This window comes from Aulonocara stuartgranti (assembly GCF_965226115.1).
Source record: "Aulonocara stuartgranti genome assembly, chromosome: 3".
Lineage (NCBI taxonomy): Eukaryota > Metazoa > Chordata > Actinopteri > Cichliformes > Cichlidae > Aulonocara > Aulonocara stuartgranti.
In genome coordinates, this window is record NC_138941.1 from 13,013,444 (window position 1) to 13,032,620 (window position 19,177).

General features: G+C 42.8%; 1 protein-coding gene across 2 annotated transcripts in view; it reads right to left on the reverse strand.

The window, feature by feature from the left end:
* LOC309702296 (uncharacterized protein) overlaps positions 1 to 19,177 on the reverse strand; it is a 46,326-nt gene that overhangs the window by 10,802 nt on the left and 16,347 nt on the right. For both annotated transcript variants that reach the window (XM_082526910.1, XM_082526909.1), the window contains exon 2: positions 2,142 to 2,247. In XM_082526910.1, the coding sequence (XP_082383036.1) occupies positions 2,142 to 2,159 (18 nt within the window). In that variant the 5' untranslated portion in view covers positions 2,160 to 2,247. The remainder of the gene's footprint in view (positions 1 to 2,141; positions 2,248 to 19,177) is intronic.

A 19,177-nucleotide genomic window follows, 5' to 3' on the forward strand; every position in this document is an offset into this window, starting at 1 on the left:
AATCACAGCAGTCACACATGTGTCCACTGCACCATCTGGAACTCTTCTTGTTTACACTCGTAATAACACAAACACTAAATCCTGCTTCTCTGGTGCTGTTGTGTAGCAGTGTGTACACCTGAGACTGTCACCTGTCTGTCTGTCCTGCACTCTCTCTCTGTTTCTTTCTCTCTGATTGTGGAATAAAAGTATGAACATGTGTTTATAAGTTACACTTGTGTTTGAATCCTGCAGCTTATCACACATTTGATTTCCATGTGTGACGACTGCAAGTGTCCAGAGTGAGGACAGACTGAGGGAGCCACTGCTGCACATCATCTGTGAGGCTTTGCAGCCCTGATGATCCACCAGGACAAACTCAGCAGTGTGTGAGGAAGAGGAGGAGGAAGAGCCAGCAGCAGCTGACAGATGGAGAGAATAGACAGACTGTTCCCTGTTTGTGAAGGACTGCTAGGAAAGTTTAACATAACTGTCTGTGCTGAATCAGTCTTATTAGGTAATGTTCAAATAATGTGATCATCCCAGTGTTTTCAGTGTGGGAGAAAGTACTCAGGGCCTTCAAGTTACACACTATGAAAGGCAGCAACAAGTTTAATGTTCAGAAACCTAAAGTCTGTATCAGCAGCAGAATGGAGCTAAAAATAAATGTTGGTTTCAGTTCTATGAAGCTTTGAGTATTTTGGATCAGTAGCTGCTGTGTTTGTTGCATCATATTGCTGTAACTGTTTATATGCTTTATATATTCTGAGCTAAGTTGATCTATAGTGTTACATCATATTCTATAAGGATGTTATGTGTTTGTAGACTTTCTGCCCAGTTTGACCCATTTAGCAGAAGTCAGCCCGTTTAAGGCTCTGATATCTATTCTTTGTGACTTAAAGCAGTTATGACATGGTCTGATTTTCTCACCCAATAAAGGAATATTTCATATATCAGTCTACTCTTCATTCTATCAGACACAGTTATCACAGCTCCTACATTTGCTTTTTACACATATATGTAAGCATTCAGCCACATTTAGTACCAACATATTAAACGAACAATATTCGTCTCTTATATATGATACATCTGTATACACACTGTCACAGATACTTGTCTGTGAGTGAAGTGATTAATATAATAACTATAATATTGGCCATATTATATTTACATTACCACAGTGAGATGACTTTAGTCTCATGAACAACATCAGCTAATTGTTATTTACAGCTAATCTTAAACGACTGTTCAGCACAGAAATGAAGCCCAACAATCATGTTTCACAGTCCTGTGGTCTCAGCCTCAGATACTCATCAAATCACACAGAGCTCATGTAGAAACAAATGAACTAAATATGTTCTCCTTCATTTCTGTCAAACAAAGCTGTATGAAACGTTTCCAGCTGTTAGTATCATGGTTGCTAGGCAACCTGGGCAGCGCGACGGAGGCTAGACGTCCCATTTCACGAGCCTACGAGCCTCGCACTTCGGCCTTAGCGGTCTTTGAGTACGCGGCCCTTGAGGACTTTAAAGCTGCAGAACCTGAATCGGGATACAGCCATGATGATCTCCAGCCTCGTGCTCGCCAACATTCTCACCTGAGTTAAGAAGACGATCACTGAAATGGTCTCAGCAGGTCCTTTGATGACAGCAATGAAATGCAGTGGTAAGGCTTTTTGGGGATTAAGTTCGTTTTCATGGCAAAGAAGGACGATGCAGGTCATCTGATCACTCCTCATAACATTCTGGAGTGCAGGCAAAATGCTATTATAAAAACTTAAGCAGCAACTTCTCCAGGTTCCAATATTTATGCAATTCTCAAAGCTTTTGGCCACGACTGTATAACCTCTTCTGAAGTTTAGTGGATATTATACATGGTTATGCTCAGGATGTGTCGGCCAGTTTCCACTGGAAACGCCTTTTGGTTAAACTGTCAGCGAGGAATTTGCATTTGCACTGTTACATTTTTATATAACTTTAATGCACATAAACAACAGCTGCTTGTTTCAGTGAAAATACATTGATGGGTTTTTAATAAAGTTGTGCAGCTGTAAAGTATTTTGTCTGGTGTCAATTCTATCGTCAGCTACATCGTTATGGCAAATGTTCAAATGTATATGGTGATAAATATCTTTGGTCATATGGTCCTGCTCTGTCTGTCACCTTCTGTGTTGAGCTCATTGTTTCCTCTGTAGTGGCTGAGCTGAGTCCAAGTAGATGAAAATGTTCCTCTGCTGCTCCGTCAGACTCTCCTCCTCCTGCTGATCAGCTGGGACACAAAACAGATCTTTGTTAGGCTCCACACTGCACTGAAGAGTCAAAGTGTCTCATATGTTCATCTGACAAGTAAAAGAACACATTTTTGTTTCCCGAGGTGGGCAACTTGTTGGAAACAAACACAAAAGGTTTGAGCACTGATACCTGCCATTGCTGGCATTGAAAGATGCAACGCCAGCAATGTGGATTGTCAAGACTCAAACCAATCATCAAGCAAAGACAACAGGGATCAAATGTACCACATTTTGATCCGGGACGTACTCTGCATGAAAACAAGCGCTCACTCTTCCTGCTCAACAAATGACAAGGGCGGAGCCTTATACCACGTTATACAGAAGCTGTGCCGTGTGATGCTAAAATTAGCAGGGAAACAACAACGGAGAGCACGTCAGGGATGACGAGAAAGTGACAGGAGAAAATCCGTCCCGGTCAACCACCCAAACATCAATAACGGGAACCTTATACAGCGCTTCCCTATACACGTCGAACTCCCGCAGGCACAAAGACATTACGGAGGCTATCACTTATCACCAGACCAAAGATATGGCTCCATCAACACTGTGCAAAACGAGGGATTTAGGAAAACGATCAACACCCTAGACAAACGCTACACAGTGCCGTCCCGCAACTATTTTTCTATTGTTGCACTACCTGCTCTGTACACGCAGCGTCGAGCAACGGTGGAGACGGAATTTCAAGCAGGACAACATTTTGCTGCAACAACAAAACGAGAGACATTTGTTGTTTTATGTTTATTTATTGTTATAAGAGAATCATGATCTCAATTCTAAGCCAAAAAATGGTGATTCTCATTTTATGCAAAATCGTGCAGCCCTAACATTAACACAAAACTATTGTTTCACCAGAGAAACACACATGAAGAGAGAGAGAGAGAGACAATAACAGCTACCAAACAGTCGTCATAATTCGTCACACAATGAGAAAAGGACAAATCAACAAGTAACAATGACTAATTAATATTAAAATCTGTAACATAATGTATTGTTTGGAGTTTAGTCTGATTGGTTCAGGATGACCTGCCATTATCCAATCACACGTCTGCTTACCTGCATCTTTTCTCTTTTTTCTAACCTGAGCACCTGATGGCTTTGAACTTTTGTTGTCCATCTTCCATTGGTTTGAATTTTGTGCTCCAGTACAAACACAAATCCCCCAACCCGAGGATCAGCACAATTAACCTAACAGACCTACACCTTAGTTCACAGATTCACTTTGTTTAAGGTTGATTTCTGGGATTTCACACAACCCAGGATTCAGATCGTGAATCCATGATGGGCTTGGATTTACATCATTATAAATGAAATGTGCTCTACTTGGAAGCAGCCGGCCCCGCCCCTTTTGACGGGTTGTGTGAGACTTTAAATCATCAAACTGTAAATTATAAATTTAAATTGTTATTGATCCTTTACCCCGAGTCCTAAAGTGTAGATTTATTTTCTTACTCTTCTTATATTTATTGTTTGTTTACTTGCACCGCTGTAACTGCAGCCTCGTCGTCTCGTCTCTCTATATGCTGGACTGTCTGTAGCGGAGATAACAATAAAGTTTACTTTGACTTCAGCAGCACGCAGGCGCACCGAGGGCTCTCGCGCTCACTTTATAGAATTTAGAAAGAACATCGGTGCAGATTATAAGTCTGTATCATAATATCTGTTTGTTGTGTTGTTTTTATTTTGTTTTGCGAGTTGGTTATTAGATGCCGCTCCAGCCAGCCAGAGACTCCCCGCCACCCCGCCCTCTCCTCCCTGTGCCGCCAGCAGCAGGCGCATCTCGCAAACGGAGGGCGCCCTTACTCCCAGCAAATGGCTGATAGAAAACCGATCGGTGCCTACGAATTTCCCAATATGCGCTGGCATGACGTCGGGGAAGCATGGGTACGACCGATTATTATTTTTTTTCTTGCCCGTGATGCCCCCCCACCACGATGCATTCTATTGGTTTGCACACTTACACACACCCAGCTGTGGTTTCCTGTTTTGCTGGACTCTGGAGAGCCCCGCCTTTAACGCTCTTCTCTCACACAGAGCAACAGAAAACTTGGAAAAACTCCAGATTGACTGAACTCAGTTCAAAGTTACCTTGACACCTTTAGATGTGAGAGGTAGTGATGGTTCGCTTGAAGCTGACGCTCCGGTGCGTGTGTCAGAAAGATCAAGTAGCTTCTTTCTACTTGGCTCTCGGTGAAGGCGGTCGCACTTTTCTCCTCTCCTCCTTCCCCTTATCTTCCCTGCTTAGCCTCTTGTGTCCTGTCTTGTCTTGTGTGCACTACTTTTCCCTGGAACAGTCGCTCACTGTCGTTTTCTATAACCTAACAGGAAATTATGGATTTGATCAACTGGTCTCTGAATGCTATTGACACCCTCTTCTCAACGAGAAGTCTGGGCTCGGGAGAGCCCGAGTGCCCTGGAGGGACTTTCCCTGCCGGATACACGATGGATGGGTGGCAGACCTGGAGGATCTTGTGCCTGGCGGGACTGTCTATCGAGGACGCTGAGGATATTTACCTATTCGGAACCATGATAACAGGGTTCTTGCTGATCGGAGCTGGCTTGGCCCTGACTTATCGGAGAAATAAGAGAGCGGAATCAGCTGTTCAAACCCCCCCTAAGCTGACCGCTGGAATTGAAGCGATGGGACGAGGCGCGGCCTCCCACACCGAATGGTTAACACCTTGGAGATGCTTACAGCTGCCGTGAAGACTCAAACTAACACCATTGAGCGTATGATGGGATACATCAGAGAGGGGCCTGCTCACAATAACACCCTTGAGCGGAAGTTGGATAACATCGCAGAACGGCTCACTGCAGCTGTGGGGTCTCAGAATCAACAGAATGACAACACCACGGAACAGAAGCTTGATACCATCATGGGGAGGCTCGCAGCGCTCCAACGGGAAATCGAGGCCCCAGTGTCAGAGTGCTAAATTCGCTGCTCGCATAAAGGAGAAATCAACAATATTCTGCATTTGGTCACCACGGCGCCAGCTGCTAGGCCCAAGGCTGGAGCCCACCAAAACAACTCCCTGATAACGACTGTGTGATGACTATTCTTCCCATCCCATGAAGGACACCTGGATCGGCTGGAGGACTGTTTACTTAGCCTGATAGGCCGAAAGACACTGTCTCAGCTGAACTCTGGACACGCACACACATACACTTACACTGATAAGCACGCACTCCCCCCTCCCTTCCAAACGCCTTCGATGCTTTGTTCCTGCGGGGGAAGACAGCGGGTCTGTGTGCCGCGCTGAAATGATAGCATGGGGCAGGACGACTGCTGTGTTCCTTCGGATTACCCCCCACCACCCTATCCATCCCCTGTGGCTTGTCATGTGCTCTGATGTTGTGATGTGGACATTAATGTGCTCTCTGTGCAGAGGAGTTTTTTTTGTTTCCTGTTCTCATGCTGTCCTCCCATAGGTTGCCCAGCGTGTGAAGAGGTCTCTTTTTTTCCTCTTGTACTTTTCCCATTGTTGTGTAAATTTTTTCAGTGTCATTCTCCCAACGCTGCCGATCTCCGACTGTATTCCCTTGTGTTGTCTTTGTTGTTGTGTGTGTAAGTCGGGGGGGGGGGGGGGGGGGGGGGGGGGTCCTATTCCTCATTCATTCATTTTTTTTTTAACTTTGATTTTTATTAGGTTATTTTGACATTGTGGACATACAGTAAAGAAAATAACAAACAGACATACATATAAACAAACATAGAGTCTGGAGTTTACATATCTTTCTCCATTTATCACATTGCAGAAAGAAAAAAAAAGAAAACCTATTATGTTATTTCATTTGTGTCACTTCTGAATGTTTTCCACTTCCTCCATAGTCTGTCGTATTTACCTCCCATCAGTCTAATGTTGAGTGTTATTTTTTCCATCTCTGAGATATCCTCTACAATACTGATCCAATCCCGCTGGGTGGGAGGATCTGGATGTAACCACTTCTTTGTAATTGCTTTTTTTGTTGCGGCCAGAATTATTTTGACTAAATACACGTCCTCTTTTTGTATGTATTCTTTTATGTTTCCTAGATACATCACTTGGCAAGTATTTGGGAATGTATAACTCAAAATATTATCCATATTCATTTTTAAGTCTTCCCAATACTTTTTAATTTTAATGCATTTCCAGAATACATGAGAATGATCCGCTTCCATTTCTCCACACAATCTCCAACAATTTTGTAAACTTGAGGTCAGTTTGCTTTTTATTTTGGGTGTAATGAAAAAACGTGTCAAATTTTTCCAACAAAATTCCCTCCACAACGGCGAATTAGTTGTACTGTGTTGCAATTCACACATATTGAGCCATTCTTTCTCTGTTATTTTTATGGTCAGTTCAACTTCCCATTTCTTTTTAATATAGAGTGTTGAATCTTGTCTATTTTCTTCTAATGACCTATAGAAGGTGGAAATAGTTTTAAATTGTTTATGTTCATAGCAATCTTTTACTTTTCCGACAACCCCCAGTGGTTTCCCAAGCCAGTCAGATTTTATTTGTTTAACTTGCAAATATCTAAAGAAATCTCTATTTTCCAATTTGTATTTGTTTTTTAGTTGTTGGAAACTCATTAATCCTCCGTTTTTCATAAGGGTACAAACTGCTGTAATCCCTTTTAGTTCCCACTGTTTGAATGTTTGGTCCAATTGTCCTGCCTTGAAATTTTTATCATGTCTAAACCATCTGAGTATAAATAATTGTTCTTTTAACTGACATTTTTCTATTACTGTGTGCCATATGTCTAATGTAAATTTCACAATTTGATTCATTCCACTTTTATTCTTTGTCATTAAATGTTTGTCAGAGATAAAAATCTGAATGTTGTTTCCCTCGATTTCTTTCTCAATTTCCTTCCATCTTGCCTCATATTCTGGTCTACACCAACCAGCAAGTGGTCTGAGTTGGGCTGCATAGAAGTATTCCCTTAGGTTCGGCAAGGCCATCCCTCCCTTGCGCTTCGGGAGTTGCAGTGTTGTTAGTCTTATTCTGGGCTTCTTCCCACCCCAAATAAACCTTGATATCATCTTGTCCCATATTTTGAATTTTTTTTGAGATATAGGAAGTGGGAGTGACTGAAACATGTATAACAGTCTTGGGAGAACATTCATCTTTATTATTTGGATTCTTGAGTAGAAGTTTGTAGGTGTTGCCGACCACCGTTCTAGATCTTTTCTAATGTTGCCCTCCACCTGATTATAGTTTATGTCCGCCATATCTGATAATGATTTTGTCAAGGTTACGCCCAAATATTTCATGTTGTTCGAGTGCCAATTTAATTTGTATTCGTCTCTGATCTTTTGGGAGGGTATATAATTGAATGATAGAATTTGTGTTTTGGATACATTAATTTTATAGCCTGATAAGTATTCAAAGGTATGGAATAGTTGCATCAAAATTGGGAAGCACTTGTCAGGGTTTCGTAGAAAAATAATAACGTCATCAGCAAACAATCCAATAAGGTGTTTTTGTCCAGCAAGGGATACCCCCTCCAACTTTGAATGTTGTCGCACTGCTTGTGCTAGTGGCTCAACATATAAAGCAAAAAGAATTGGTGACAAGACACAGCCCTGTTTTGTACCTCTATATAGCCGAATTCTATCTGTCAGACTACCATTCACCTTGATTCTAGCTGTAGGTTGATTATAGATTGTCCTTATACATTGTATTGAGCTGTCCTTAAACCCGAATTTTTCCAATACTCCAAATAGGAAGAGCCAGCTTACGCTATCAAATGCCTTTTCTTGATCTAAGCTAATTAACACAGTACTGATATTCGTTTTTTCTGCATTGTCAATAATGTGAAGGACTCTCCTTATATTGTCCTGTGCCTGACGTCCCTTGATGAATCCAGTTTGATCCACTTCTATCAGATCTGGTACAAATTTTTGGAGTCTTTTGCTAATGATCGAAGCGTACAATTTATAGTCGTTATTTAGGAGGGAAATGGGTCTATAATTCTTGCAGTATTCTTTGTTTTTTCCTTCTTTGGGTAAGATTGTTATAATAGCTTCTCCCCATGATGGTGGAGCTATTCCCTGATTCAGAGTCCAGTGGAAGCAAGATAGAAGAAGTGGCTTGAGTTCTTCTTTGAAAACTTTGTAAAATTCAGCCTGAAAGCCATCGCTTCCTGGGGCTTTATTTGTTTTTTGTTCGGCAATAACTGTATCTAGTTCCTTATCTGTAATCTGTGAAATCAGTAACTTGTTTTGGGTATCTCCTATGGAGGGCAGATCCAGCGGGTCAAGAAAATTTTTTTATTGTCTCAAGGTCTGCGGCTGCCGGTTGTGAATACAGTCTCGTGTAATATTTTTTAAATTCATTTTCTATCTCATTAGGCATATAGTGTAATTTGTTACTATCCAAATTTCTTACTTTATCAATAATCCTTGATCTCTGCTTTTTACGCAGTCTACTGGCAAGTATTTTAGTTGCTTTGGGCCCTGATTCGTAATAGGTTTGTTGCATATACCTAGCCTTTTTTTCTACTTCTTCTTTTAGTAATTCATCAATTTGGTTTCTGATGTCTGATATTTCTTCTAGAATTTCAGGATTTTTAAGTAGTTTATGTTCCCTCTCCAGATGTTTAAGTTTTTCTATCAAATTTTTATATAGGGCCAGTCGCGCTTTTTTGTGCTGCTGTTAGGGCTATGAGTTTTCCCCTTAAGACTGCCTTTAATGCATCCCAAAGTATAGTTGGGCTCACATCTCCGGTATCATTGTCTTCTATATATATTTTTATATCTTCTTTAATTTTCTTAACATGTTCATCCCTATTTAAAATAGCCAAATTAAGTCTCCATGCTGTATGTATTTTCCTATTATCGAGACGGATTTCTAGACTAATCAAACTATGGTCTGAGACATCTGCCACACCTATTTTACAATCTGTAACATTATGAAGTTCTTCAATATTAATTAGAAAATAATCAATTCTCGAATATGTGGCATGAGGTGCAGAGTAGTGGGTGTAGTCCCTGGTTTGAGGATTACGTGTTCTCCATACATCAATCAGTCCCACCTCTTGTAATATTGTATTCATAAAATTAGACAGACGATGTTTACATGTTGCAGCACTGGTAGTGTCAATATCCCGATTTAGCACAACATTGTAATCCCCTGCACATATCACCAGACCTTCAGATTCTTGTGTCACTAAATTGAATAAATCTTTGTAATCACTTTTCTTACTTCCTGGTGGGGCGTAGATATTAACCAGGGTAACTAGTTTATTTTCCAATTTCCCTTTAATTAGTAAGTATCTACCCTCTTTATCAGACACTTCTTTGTGGCATTCAAATTGTACAGAGTTTGCTATTAAAATAGCTACTCCTCTTTTCTGACTTTGTCTGTAGGAATTGTAATAGGTATTTTTATAACCAAATCTTTTCAATTTTTCATGTTCCTGTTGGGGCAGGTGAGTCTCCTGCAAGAATATTACCTGTGCCTTTTCTTTTTTGAGTTTTGTTACCACTTTACTTCTTTTGATTGGGTTATTCAGACCATTCACATTCAGTGACACCAGTTTTATATTATTAAAAGGCATGTAATCCACGCGATTGTAGATCGTAATTCTCCAGACAACAAAAAATTGTGGCCTTGACATTTGGCCAACCACCATATACCATTACAACAGTGCAAAAAAAAAAAAAAAAAAAAACCAAACAAACCCTATAACACCCGACTTCCACGTTGGGGTGAACGCTTCCCACCCCGAATCCCCGTTGGCAGGCTGAGGAGAAAGTCTCTTCACAGAGGGCCCCTCCTTGGCGGTGATACATAATGTTTCACACATCCAAAAGTCCAACGATCATTCATTCATTCAGAAGCACCATGTCGAGGCTTGATTCGTTTGGCCAGAGTCACGTGATCAGTGACGTCTGAAGCTTCGTTTAGAACGTACCTTTTTTTAAATCGAACTTTATTGAAACACAATGAGTATACAACATACAAACAGATGAAGTTTACAAAAGAACAGAACATGAACATACAGAACCAGGAGTAAAAAAATTATGATATGAGTAGGCGAAAAAAATCAACATATTGTAACGTGCAGTGGAGGTGAAGCCAGCCGCGGAGGTGTGTAGGTGGATAGCGAATGAGCAACAGCTTCTGACTTTCCAAAAAGTACTCATTTATTTACAATATCAAAAATAAAAGTGCTACCTCTACCACACATTACTAAAGAGCACACTAGTCCGCGTACACACGGGAGCATCCATTACAGGAGGAGTGCGAAGAAGAACAAAAAGGGGGTGACACCAGTCGTGAGACAGGAGGCGCCGCCATGTGGTGATACACTGCATTACAATAGCAACTGTTACATAGTCCCCCCTGGTGAGAAAAAGGCTGTCCTCAGCCGTACACAGCTGAAAAAGCACACACCACACCTAACAGTACCCTATACATAGAGGTTACAGCTAAGATTGGTGCACACACACAGGGCAAAAGACCATTTAAAAATGAAATTGGTGAAAATAAGACGAATATGTACAGTGGAAAATCAGTTTCCTTCGTTTTTTTCACTTTTTTCCTTTTGTTCTTTTTTTTTTTTTCTAAGTAAATGCCAAGAATGAACCTTAACGCACGAAAGAGCCATAAAACTGGATTAAGTAGAGCAAACAGAAACATCTACATATCATGACTCAAAGTAGCAATGCAACAAGACAGCATCAAACAGGTTTAACCAAAACATTTCACTTCAGATCACGCCTGGTTGTGTGAAAATCATTAGTCCATCTTTTGTTGCTCCAGCCAGACGTAACTCTGGGGCAACGTCTGGGCCTGAGATTGTAATGTCCACCAGCAGCTGGGTGCTGGACAGATCTGGGTGAAACACTCTCTGGAACAGCGCCCACATCAGAAGAAGAGTCAATGTCCGGTAAATCAAAGGGGAATGGCTCAGAGTCAATGTCAGTGTCTGCAGGGGGGCCAGGGTGGGCCTGAGAGTCAGAGTTCAGACCCTCTGCGGTCTCTCTCTCAGCAGGCAATGAAACAGAATGTTCTTTGGAAGTGAGAGAGTCCCAGGTATGGAACGGTTACATGTTCACAACATGATAAACACCTGCATCCACACCAGAGTCCACCCAAGTGAGCCTGTAATTAACATCACTGAGTCTCTGAGATACACACAATGGTCCCTGAAACAGTGGTGCAAGTTTAGCAGTAAAGTTAGACTGAGCATCTGACCTGGGGTGCGTCTTAACTCTCACAAGGTCACCAACACGAAACGTGGCATGTCGATGTCTCAAGTCATAGTAATGTTTTTGTCTGTCATGGCTATAGTCCAAAGCTGCTTTGGCGTGGTCGTGAGCTTCCTGCAGGGAGGCTCTCAGAGTCTCAGGGTAAGGCACACCCGGTTCATCAACACCTGCTGTAGAAGGCTGAGTGATAAGGTCAAGCGGGGTGTCTAACTCACGACCATAAAGCATCATGGCAGGAGTCATACCTGTACTGTCATGGGGGGCGGTGCGCAGAGCAAAGCAAATCTGAGGGAGAAACTTGTCCCATGATGTGTGCTTATCACCTACATAAGCGCGGATTGCAGTTTTCAGAGTCCGGTTGACGCGTTCAGTAGCATTTGTCTGAGGGTGATATGCCGTAGTGAGTCTGTGCACCGAGCCTAAGGCAGAAACAACATGTTCAAAAAGCTCACTCACAAAAGGAGACCCTCTGTCAGAAATGAGGTAAGTGGGTGTACCATGCCTAGCAAAAATGTCAGTGACGAATTTACCAGCTGCTACCTGAGATGTAGCTTCTTTGACAGCACTGGCTTCAACCCATTTAGTCAAATAGTCAACAAACACGATCAAATAAGCATTACCAGTGGGGGTGCGGGGAAGTGGCCCAACAAAATCCACACCCACATACTGCCAGGGTTTCTGGGGGACAATGGGAACCATAAGACCGGCTGCTTTTTTCTGACTTGGCTTGGTGAGTTGGCACACTGAGCATGAAATCACATAGCGTTTCACATCAGCTGCCATTTTGGGCCAGAAAAACCTAAAACGCAGTCTAGCCAATGTCTTAGAAACACCCAAGTGACCTGCTGTGGGGTGGTCATGGTAATAGTCCAGCAAGGTGCCTCTCATGGAAGTAGGGGCAAACAGTTTCAGCTCTTTCAAAGGGTGCAAAGCACATGTGGACTTGGGTTCTCTGTGATACAAAAGAGAGTCATACACAACATACTGTAACAAGGTGGCGTTGTCCGAGCTGTTCAGAGAGTCTGCTTCAATGTCTCTGAGGAGTGGACCTGTGACATGATCGTCTAACTGCAGCTGTCTGAATTGTGAATGGTCAGCCAGAATGACGGGGGGCAGAGTACGAATGTCCAGGCTGCCCATAACAGCATGATCTGGTAAAAGATCAGTCGGCCTGTCACAGGTCAGAGGCAAAGGGTTGCGTGACAGTGCGTCGGGAACTTTGTTCTGTGCACCAGGTTTGTGCACTATTGTGAAATCAAAGTCCTGCAAACGAAGTGACCAGCGGGCGAGTCGGCCCGTTGGGTTTTGACGAGACATGAGCCACCTGAGACTGTTGTGGTCAGTGAAGATAGTAACATGAACACCTTCAACATATGGGCGGAAGTGTTCCAGAGCCCATATCACAGCGAGGCACTCCTTCTCTGAAGTGCAGTAGGGGAGTTCAGCTTTGTGAAGGGAGCGACTAGCAAAAGCCACAACGTACTCACGACCCATGTCATCCTTTTGCATCAACACTGCCCCAAGACCAATGTCACATGCATCGGCGTGAATGGAAAAGGGACGGTTGAAGTCTGGAAATGACAGGATCGGGGCTGATGTGACATGATCCTTCAAAGTGTCCATGGCCCTTCGACAGCTGTCGTCCCAGTGGAAAGCATTGTCCTTTCTGGTGATGGCGTGAAGAGGTTCGGCATGGCGGGCATAATTCTGAATGAAGCGTCGATAATAGCCAGTCAAGCCAAGGAACTGACGGACGTGTTTCACTGAGGTTGGGGTATCAAACTCCTTAACCGCCTTTACTTTGTCCGGATCGGGCTTAACACCTGATGATGTGATGCGGTACCCGAGAAAGGTGAATTCATCGAGGCAGAATTGGCACTTTTTGAGCTTCAATGACAAGCCAGCAGCCTGGAGTCTGCCCAGCACCTCCTCAAGATCCACTAAGTGCTGTTCAAAGGTAGGTGAGGCGATAACAATGTCATAATAGAGGCAAATCTTAAACTTGAAAGCCAGGTCAGAGCTGTTGTAAGATCTAGCTTTTTTCATTTGAGGGAATTAGCCAAAATAAAGCCTATCTTATCGAAACAGCATTTTCAGACAGTAATCCATGCCTTTGTTACTTCTAGGCTGGATTATTGTAATGCACTTTATTTTGGGGTTAGTGATGCGTCCATTAGGCGCCTGCAGGTTGTGCAAAATGCTGCAGCACGTCTTTTAACTGGAACAAAAAAGTTTGAGCACATTACCCCTATTTTAATTTCACTCCACTGGCTACCTGTACATTTTAGGATTGTTTTTAAAATTCTCTTATTTGCTTTTAAATCTCTTAATGGCCTGGCCCCCCCCTACCTCTCGGAGCTACTACAACCATATACACCTGCCCGTTCCCTTAGGTCCGCCAATCAGCAACTCCTTAAGGTACCGAAAACTAAGTATAAACTTAAAGGTGATCGTGCTTTTGCTGTAGCTGCTCCAAAGTTGTGGAATGATCTGCCCTTGCATGTTAGGCAGGCCTCTTCTCTCTCTGAATTTAAAAGTCTTCTTAAAACATATTTATTCGCTGAAGCCTTTGGCATTGATTAGAGGGGTTGACTCAATTTGTTTTAACATGTTTCAATTTATTGTATCTATTTATTTTATTGTATCTCATTTTAATTTTCTTTACGTATGCTATTAACATGTACAGCACTTTGTGAAACTCTGGTTTTATGTTAAAGTGCTTTAGAAATAAAGTTGGTATGGTATGGTATGGTATCCAGGTAGACTGCGCACGTTTTGTAAATGAGGCCAGCAAGCACAGAGTTCATGAGTCTCTGAAAAGTTGCAGGTGCGTTGCAGAGCCCAAAGGGCAGCACCCGAAACTGGAAGAGACCACAGTGAGAGATGAAGGCAGTTTTAGGCTTCGAGTCCTCTGCTACAGCAACCTGCCAATAGCCTCGCGCTAAGTCCAATGTTGAGACAAACTTTCCTCTTGCCAGAAACTCCAAAGACTCATCTACACGAGGCAGGGGATAAGAGTCTTTTTGGGTAACTTGGTTGAGCCCTCGAAAGTCCACACAAAACCTTGGTTCCGTGGCCGCTCTATTTACAATGACTACAGGAGCTGCCCAAGGGCTTGTGGAAGGTTCAATGATGTTGTCCTTCAACATTTGTTGCACTTGTTCTTCAATCACACGTGTCTTAGCAGGTGACGTGCGATAGGGTGGGAGTTTGACAGGTGTTGCATTGCCAGTCTCTATGGCGTGCTCAGTGAGAGCCGTTCGACCAAGTTGACCATCAAACAAGGAGCTAAACTTGCTGAGCAGATTTAGTAAAGCATCCTTGTTGTTCTCTGAGAGACTTGCTTCAGACAGTTTGGCTGTTAAGTCTGAGCGAACCAAGTCCAAAGACATCAGTGTTCCAGGTGAATGTGAGTAATCATTTTAAAGGTCCTCTTCATTGTCTGCGAGTGGGCAGGGGATGTCCTCAATGTAGACTGTTCTAGTGGGAATGTGAATAGAAACAGAAGCTCTTGCCATAAAATCCATTCCCAGAATGAAAGGAGAGGACAAATCTGGTATTATGGCAAAACGCTGGTAAAAGTTCTTGTTCATGAATCCAATATTGAGCCAAATAACACCAACAGGGATACAGGGAGCATTATTGGCGAGGTTAACTGCAGGACCATTCCACTCACTTGTGTTTCTAGGGTAAGAGTCATTTACTTGAATGAGATCTGCTCGTACAGCCGAGAGGGAAGCACCCGTGTCGAGGGTAGCATCCACAGATGAAGCATTGAAGTTCACTTTCGTTCTTAGTGGGGTATTCCAGTGGACTTGTGAAAAATTGTCTTCCAAGTGTCCAAGACTGTGTCCACCCTGTAGTGAATCGGGCGTGTGAGGCTCCGTTAGTAACTGGGGGAAGGTTGGCCTCTGTGAAATGTCCTGTCCTCCCCCCCGTAGTTTCCCGACTGCCTGTATTGTGGCTGGGATGTGGTGCTGCTTAATTCCACCTTTTCATGGCCAGGGTCAGAGGGGCCAGGTGCTGGCAATGGCTGGACTGGGCCATGCCTAGCGGTGTTCGAGGCTCGTTGTGGCAAATGAGGTTGGGTGTTACAGTTTGGGCAGGTGCGTGTAGTGAACCCTGGCTGAGAGCATTTGAAGCAGTAAGGTTCAGGCTTATAGTTGTCTTTGCTACATAAAGCAGGCTGTGGTCTTTGTGGTCCAAGCACTGAGTGAAGCTCATGAGCGCGTAGCAGCAGGTCCATTACAGAAGTGACATTAGCGCCATACAGGGCAACTCTGTATTTTTCGAGAGCATGTTTACTAATTAGGTCAATTCTGTCTTTTTCAGGTGGGGGGCTCTTCAGTTTGTCAAACTCACTCAACATGTGGGCGACAAAGGTTGGGAGCGGCTTGTCCTGAGCCTGAACACGATCCAAAATTCCTCTCAGGATGCGTTCTTGGTTGTCGGAGGGCAGAAAAACTGTCTTAAACAGTTGACAGAATTGAGCCCATGATGTGATGTGGGAGCTCAGTGCCTTGAACCATTTCCCGGGCTCTTTTGCAAGAAAGTGTGGCAGTTCGTTTGGCAATTGCCCATCAGTTAGGTTCAATGAGGCTTTGTATGTGCCAACTGCATTTAACCAGTCCTCAGGTTGCACTTTTCCGTCCCCAGCATACACAGGAGGCTCCAGCTTTGCGTGATGTAAAGCTGCCGCAATCACTCTGGAAGTGCTGCTGAGTTCAAGTGAGTGAGATGGGAGGAAAGGATTTGTAGGTTGAAATGGGTTGCTGGGCAGGAACGGATTGGTACTGTTGGTGGGTTCAGTTTTGTCCATCACATGAACATGAGGTGTCGATGTGGCCATTGGGAAAACAGGAGACTGTGGGACTGCAGGAGGGGGAGAGTTCCCCGTTGTGAGTTGGTCCCACTGCCTTAGTAAACTGCTGTATGTTCAGTGAGTCACGTGAACAATCACTAAGCTTATTCACCTCTGTTCTTAACTCCACCACTTGTTGGCTAAGGCTAGGAGTCACATTTTCAACTATCTGGCACATAGGTAACGAGGTAAGTTCCATGTCTGAGTCAGAGTCGTCTGGGAAGTGTGCCATTGCGATTTCAAAAAAATTAAGCCGCTCCAGGGCACAGCACAGTTATTGATATAGCAGTAAAAGAGTCAGTTAGGTCAGACTAGAAAGACAAAACAGCAAAAATGCGTTAAAGATTAAATTTAGAAAAACCACATAAAATTTCGCCCAACAACTGAAATTAGACTGGAGTGATCAGAACCATGTTATTACAATAGCATGTCTGCAACACTAGAGCTCAATGCAAGATTAGTTTTAAGTCGTTTTGTTATACTGAGCCAAAGACCAGCACCAACGGTTGTAGTCGGCCAAGCTATCACTTACATGTGCTACAGTCAGTCTCAGCAGAGGGAAAGGGGAATGAAAAGCCAGCAGAAATGTTCATGTCCAGGCTCTCCACAGAAAAATTAATCCTTAGAAGACGAAACCAACAACAAATAACAAATCCACGGAGTCCATTCGCGTCGCGGAGTCAGCTTCTCTCTTTTTCTTTCTCCCAAGCGGAGCAGCGGCACACCACGGTATCCAGAAATTAGTCGGGTCCCACCTGAGCTGAGGCTGCGGCCTTGGCTGGAGAAAACGTCCGAGCGTCCGCAAAACTGGGGGGATTTCCGAGACAGTTCACGTGCTAGAAGAGAAGAATCCTCGGCGGGATGCAAAAATCGTCTGAAGTCCAAGGGGAAAAAGTTCGGGCGCCAGTTGTAACGTGCAGTGGAGATGAAGCCAGGGGTGTGCAGGTGGGTAGTGAATGAGCAACAGCTTCTGACTTTCCAAAAAGTACTCATTTATTTACAATATCAAAAATAAAAGTGCTACCTCTACCACACATTACTAAAGAGCACACTAGTCCGCGTACACACGGGAGCATCCATTACAGGAGGAGTGCGAAGAAGAACAAAAAGGGGGTGACACCAGTCGTGAGACAGGAGGCGCCGCCATGTGGTGATACACTGCATTACAATAGCAACTGTTACAATATAAATATTGTTCTGAGAGGCTTTTTGTTGGTTGAGTCTGAAATTGATTGTATGTACAATTCATATCCTTATAAAACGGCAGAAATATGGTGTTTTATTAATAAACTTACATTTATGGATATAAAATAGCTAAAAGTATTAACATGCCTCAGAGAAATCACTAATAACACTAAGGGCTGGACGGATTTGATTTGCATTTTTCAAGAAGAGTGTGGTGTCATCAGCTAGCTGGCTGATGATGAGCTCCTTATCAGCTGTGCTGATTCCTTGTATAACAGGTCAAATCTCGGGGTGGAGTCTTAATCATTTTAATTGAGCTATTGCCATTCGTGTACAAGGTTTTGATAGCTTTACAGAAAAATGCCAAATTTTTCCAAAGAGTGGAAAATAAATTGATGTTCAATTGTATCAAAAGCCTTTTAAAAATCCAGGAAGAGAATGAAGCTATAGTCAGATACCAAATCAGAGTAATCAAGTAGATCTAAAACCAGTCTCATGTTCTTAGAAAGGTGTCTGTTTCTCATAAAGCCTGATTGTGTCTCATCGATAATTGTGTCCAAGAACTCTTTCATTCTGTTAGCAAGTACTAAAGCCTTAATCTCATAGTCATCATTGAGCAGACAGATGGGTCTCCAATTATCAATAAGAAGTAAGTCTTTGTTTGGCTTTGGAATAAGTGTTATGAGACCCTGAGTAAGAGTAGGAGGGAGGATGTTATTCTCTACACTTCCTATGAAAAGCTGCAGTAAGAACGGAGCCAGGAGATTAGAAAATGATTCATAAAACTCTGCAGTTAAACCATCTGTGCCGGGAGATTTGTTGGCCTTAAGTGCAGAAATAGGATTACAAACGTCCTCCACAGTCAGAGGGCTGTCACAGTGACTTCTATCTTCCACAACAATAGTTTTTAGGTTTTTAATATTATTGAGAAACAGCGTTGAGACATATATATATATATTAGGGGTGCAACGATACACAAAATTACGGTTCGGTTCGATACTTTGGTGTCACGGTTCGATATTTTTTCGATACAAAAAAAATGTTCATGCCTTTTTAATTTGTCATTTATTAAAATTATAAATATATATTTTAACACAAAAGTACAGTTTTTAAATTTAACCCTAACCCTTGTGCGTGTTGTTTTTTAGCTCGTCATATTGCAGCCACAGAAATTCTTTTGTCCATGAAACCATAAAGCTGCACTTTCTTTTTGCCTTATAGTCTGATTTGTCATAACTTCTCCGTTTTGTGGTAAGCTTTTCTTTGGCTGTCACTTCTTCACCATGACCTGTCTTATTTGGCTCAGCAGAACTAAAATATATATCTGTCTGTGAAGGTTCTCAGTCATCCAGGTCATCGTAGTGAAATATATATCCTGCCGCACTCACATAAGCTCAGCGATTCTCTGCGCGATCAACCTCTCACATGTTTAAGCTGCGGGAGATTTCACTTGTCATGTTTGCATAGTAAGCTAACAATTAATAAGACGATGTCAGAGGAATTGGTGCACAAATTATCATCACTCACAGATCAGTGCTGTCGCTCTCTATACACAGTTCGCGCGATTGCAAAGTGAAAGCAAAAAAACAAGCGCAAATTCAAACACGATTTCAATATGTCACATATTGACAGTGGCTCACCCAATGACATAATTACCCAGCTA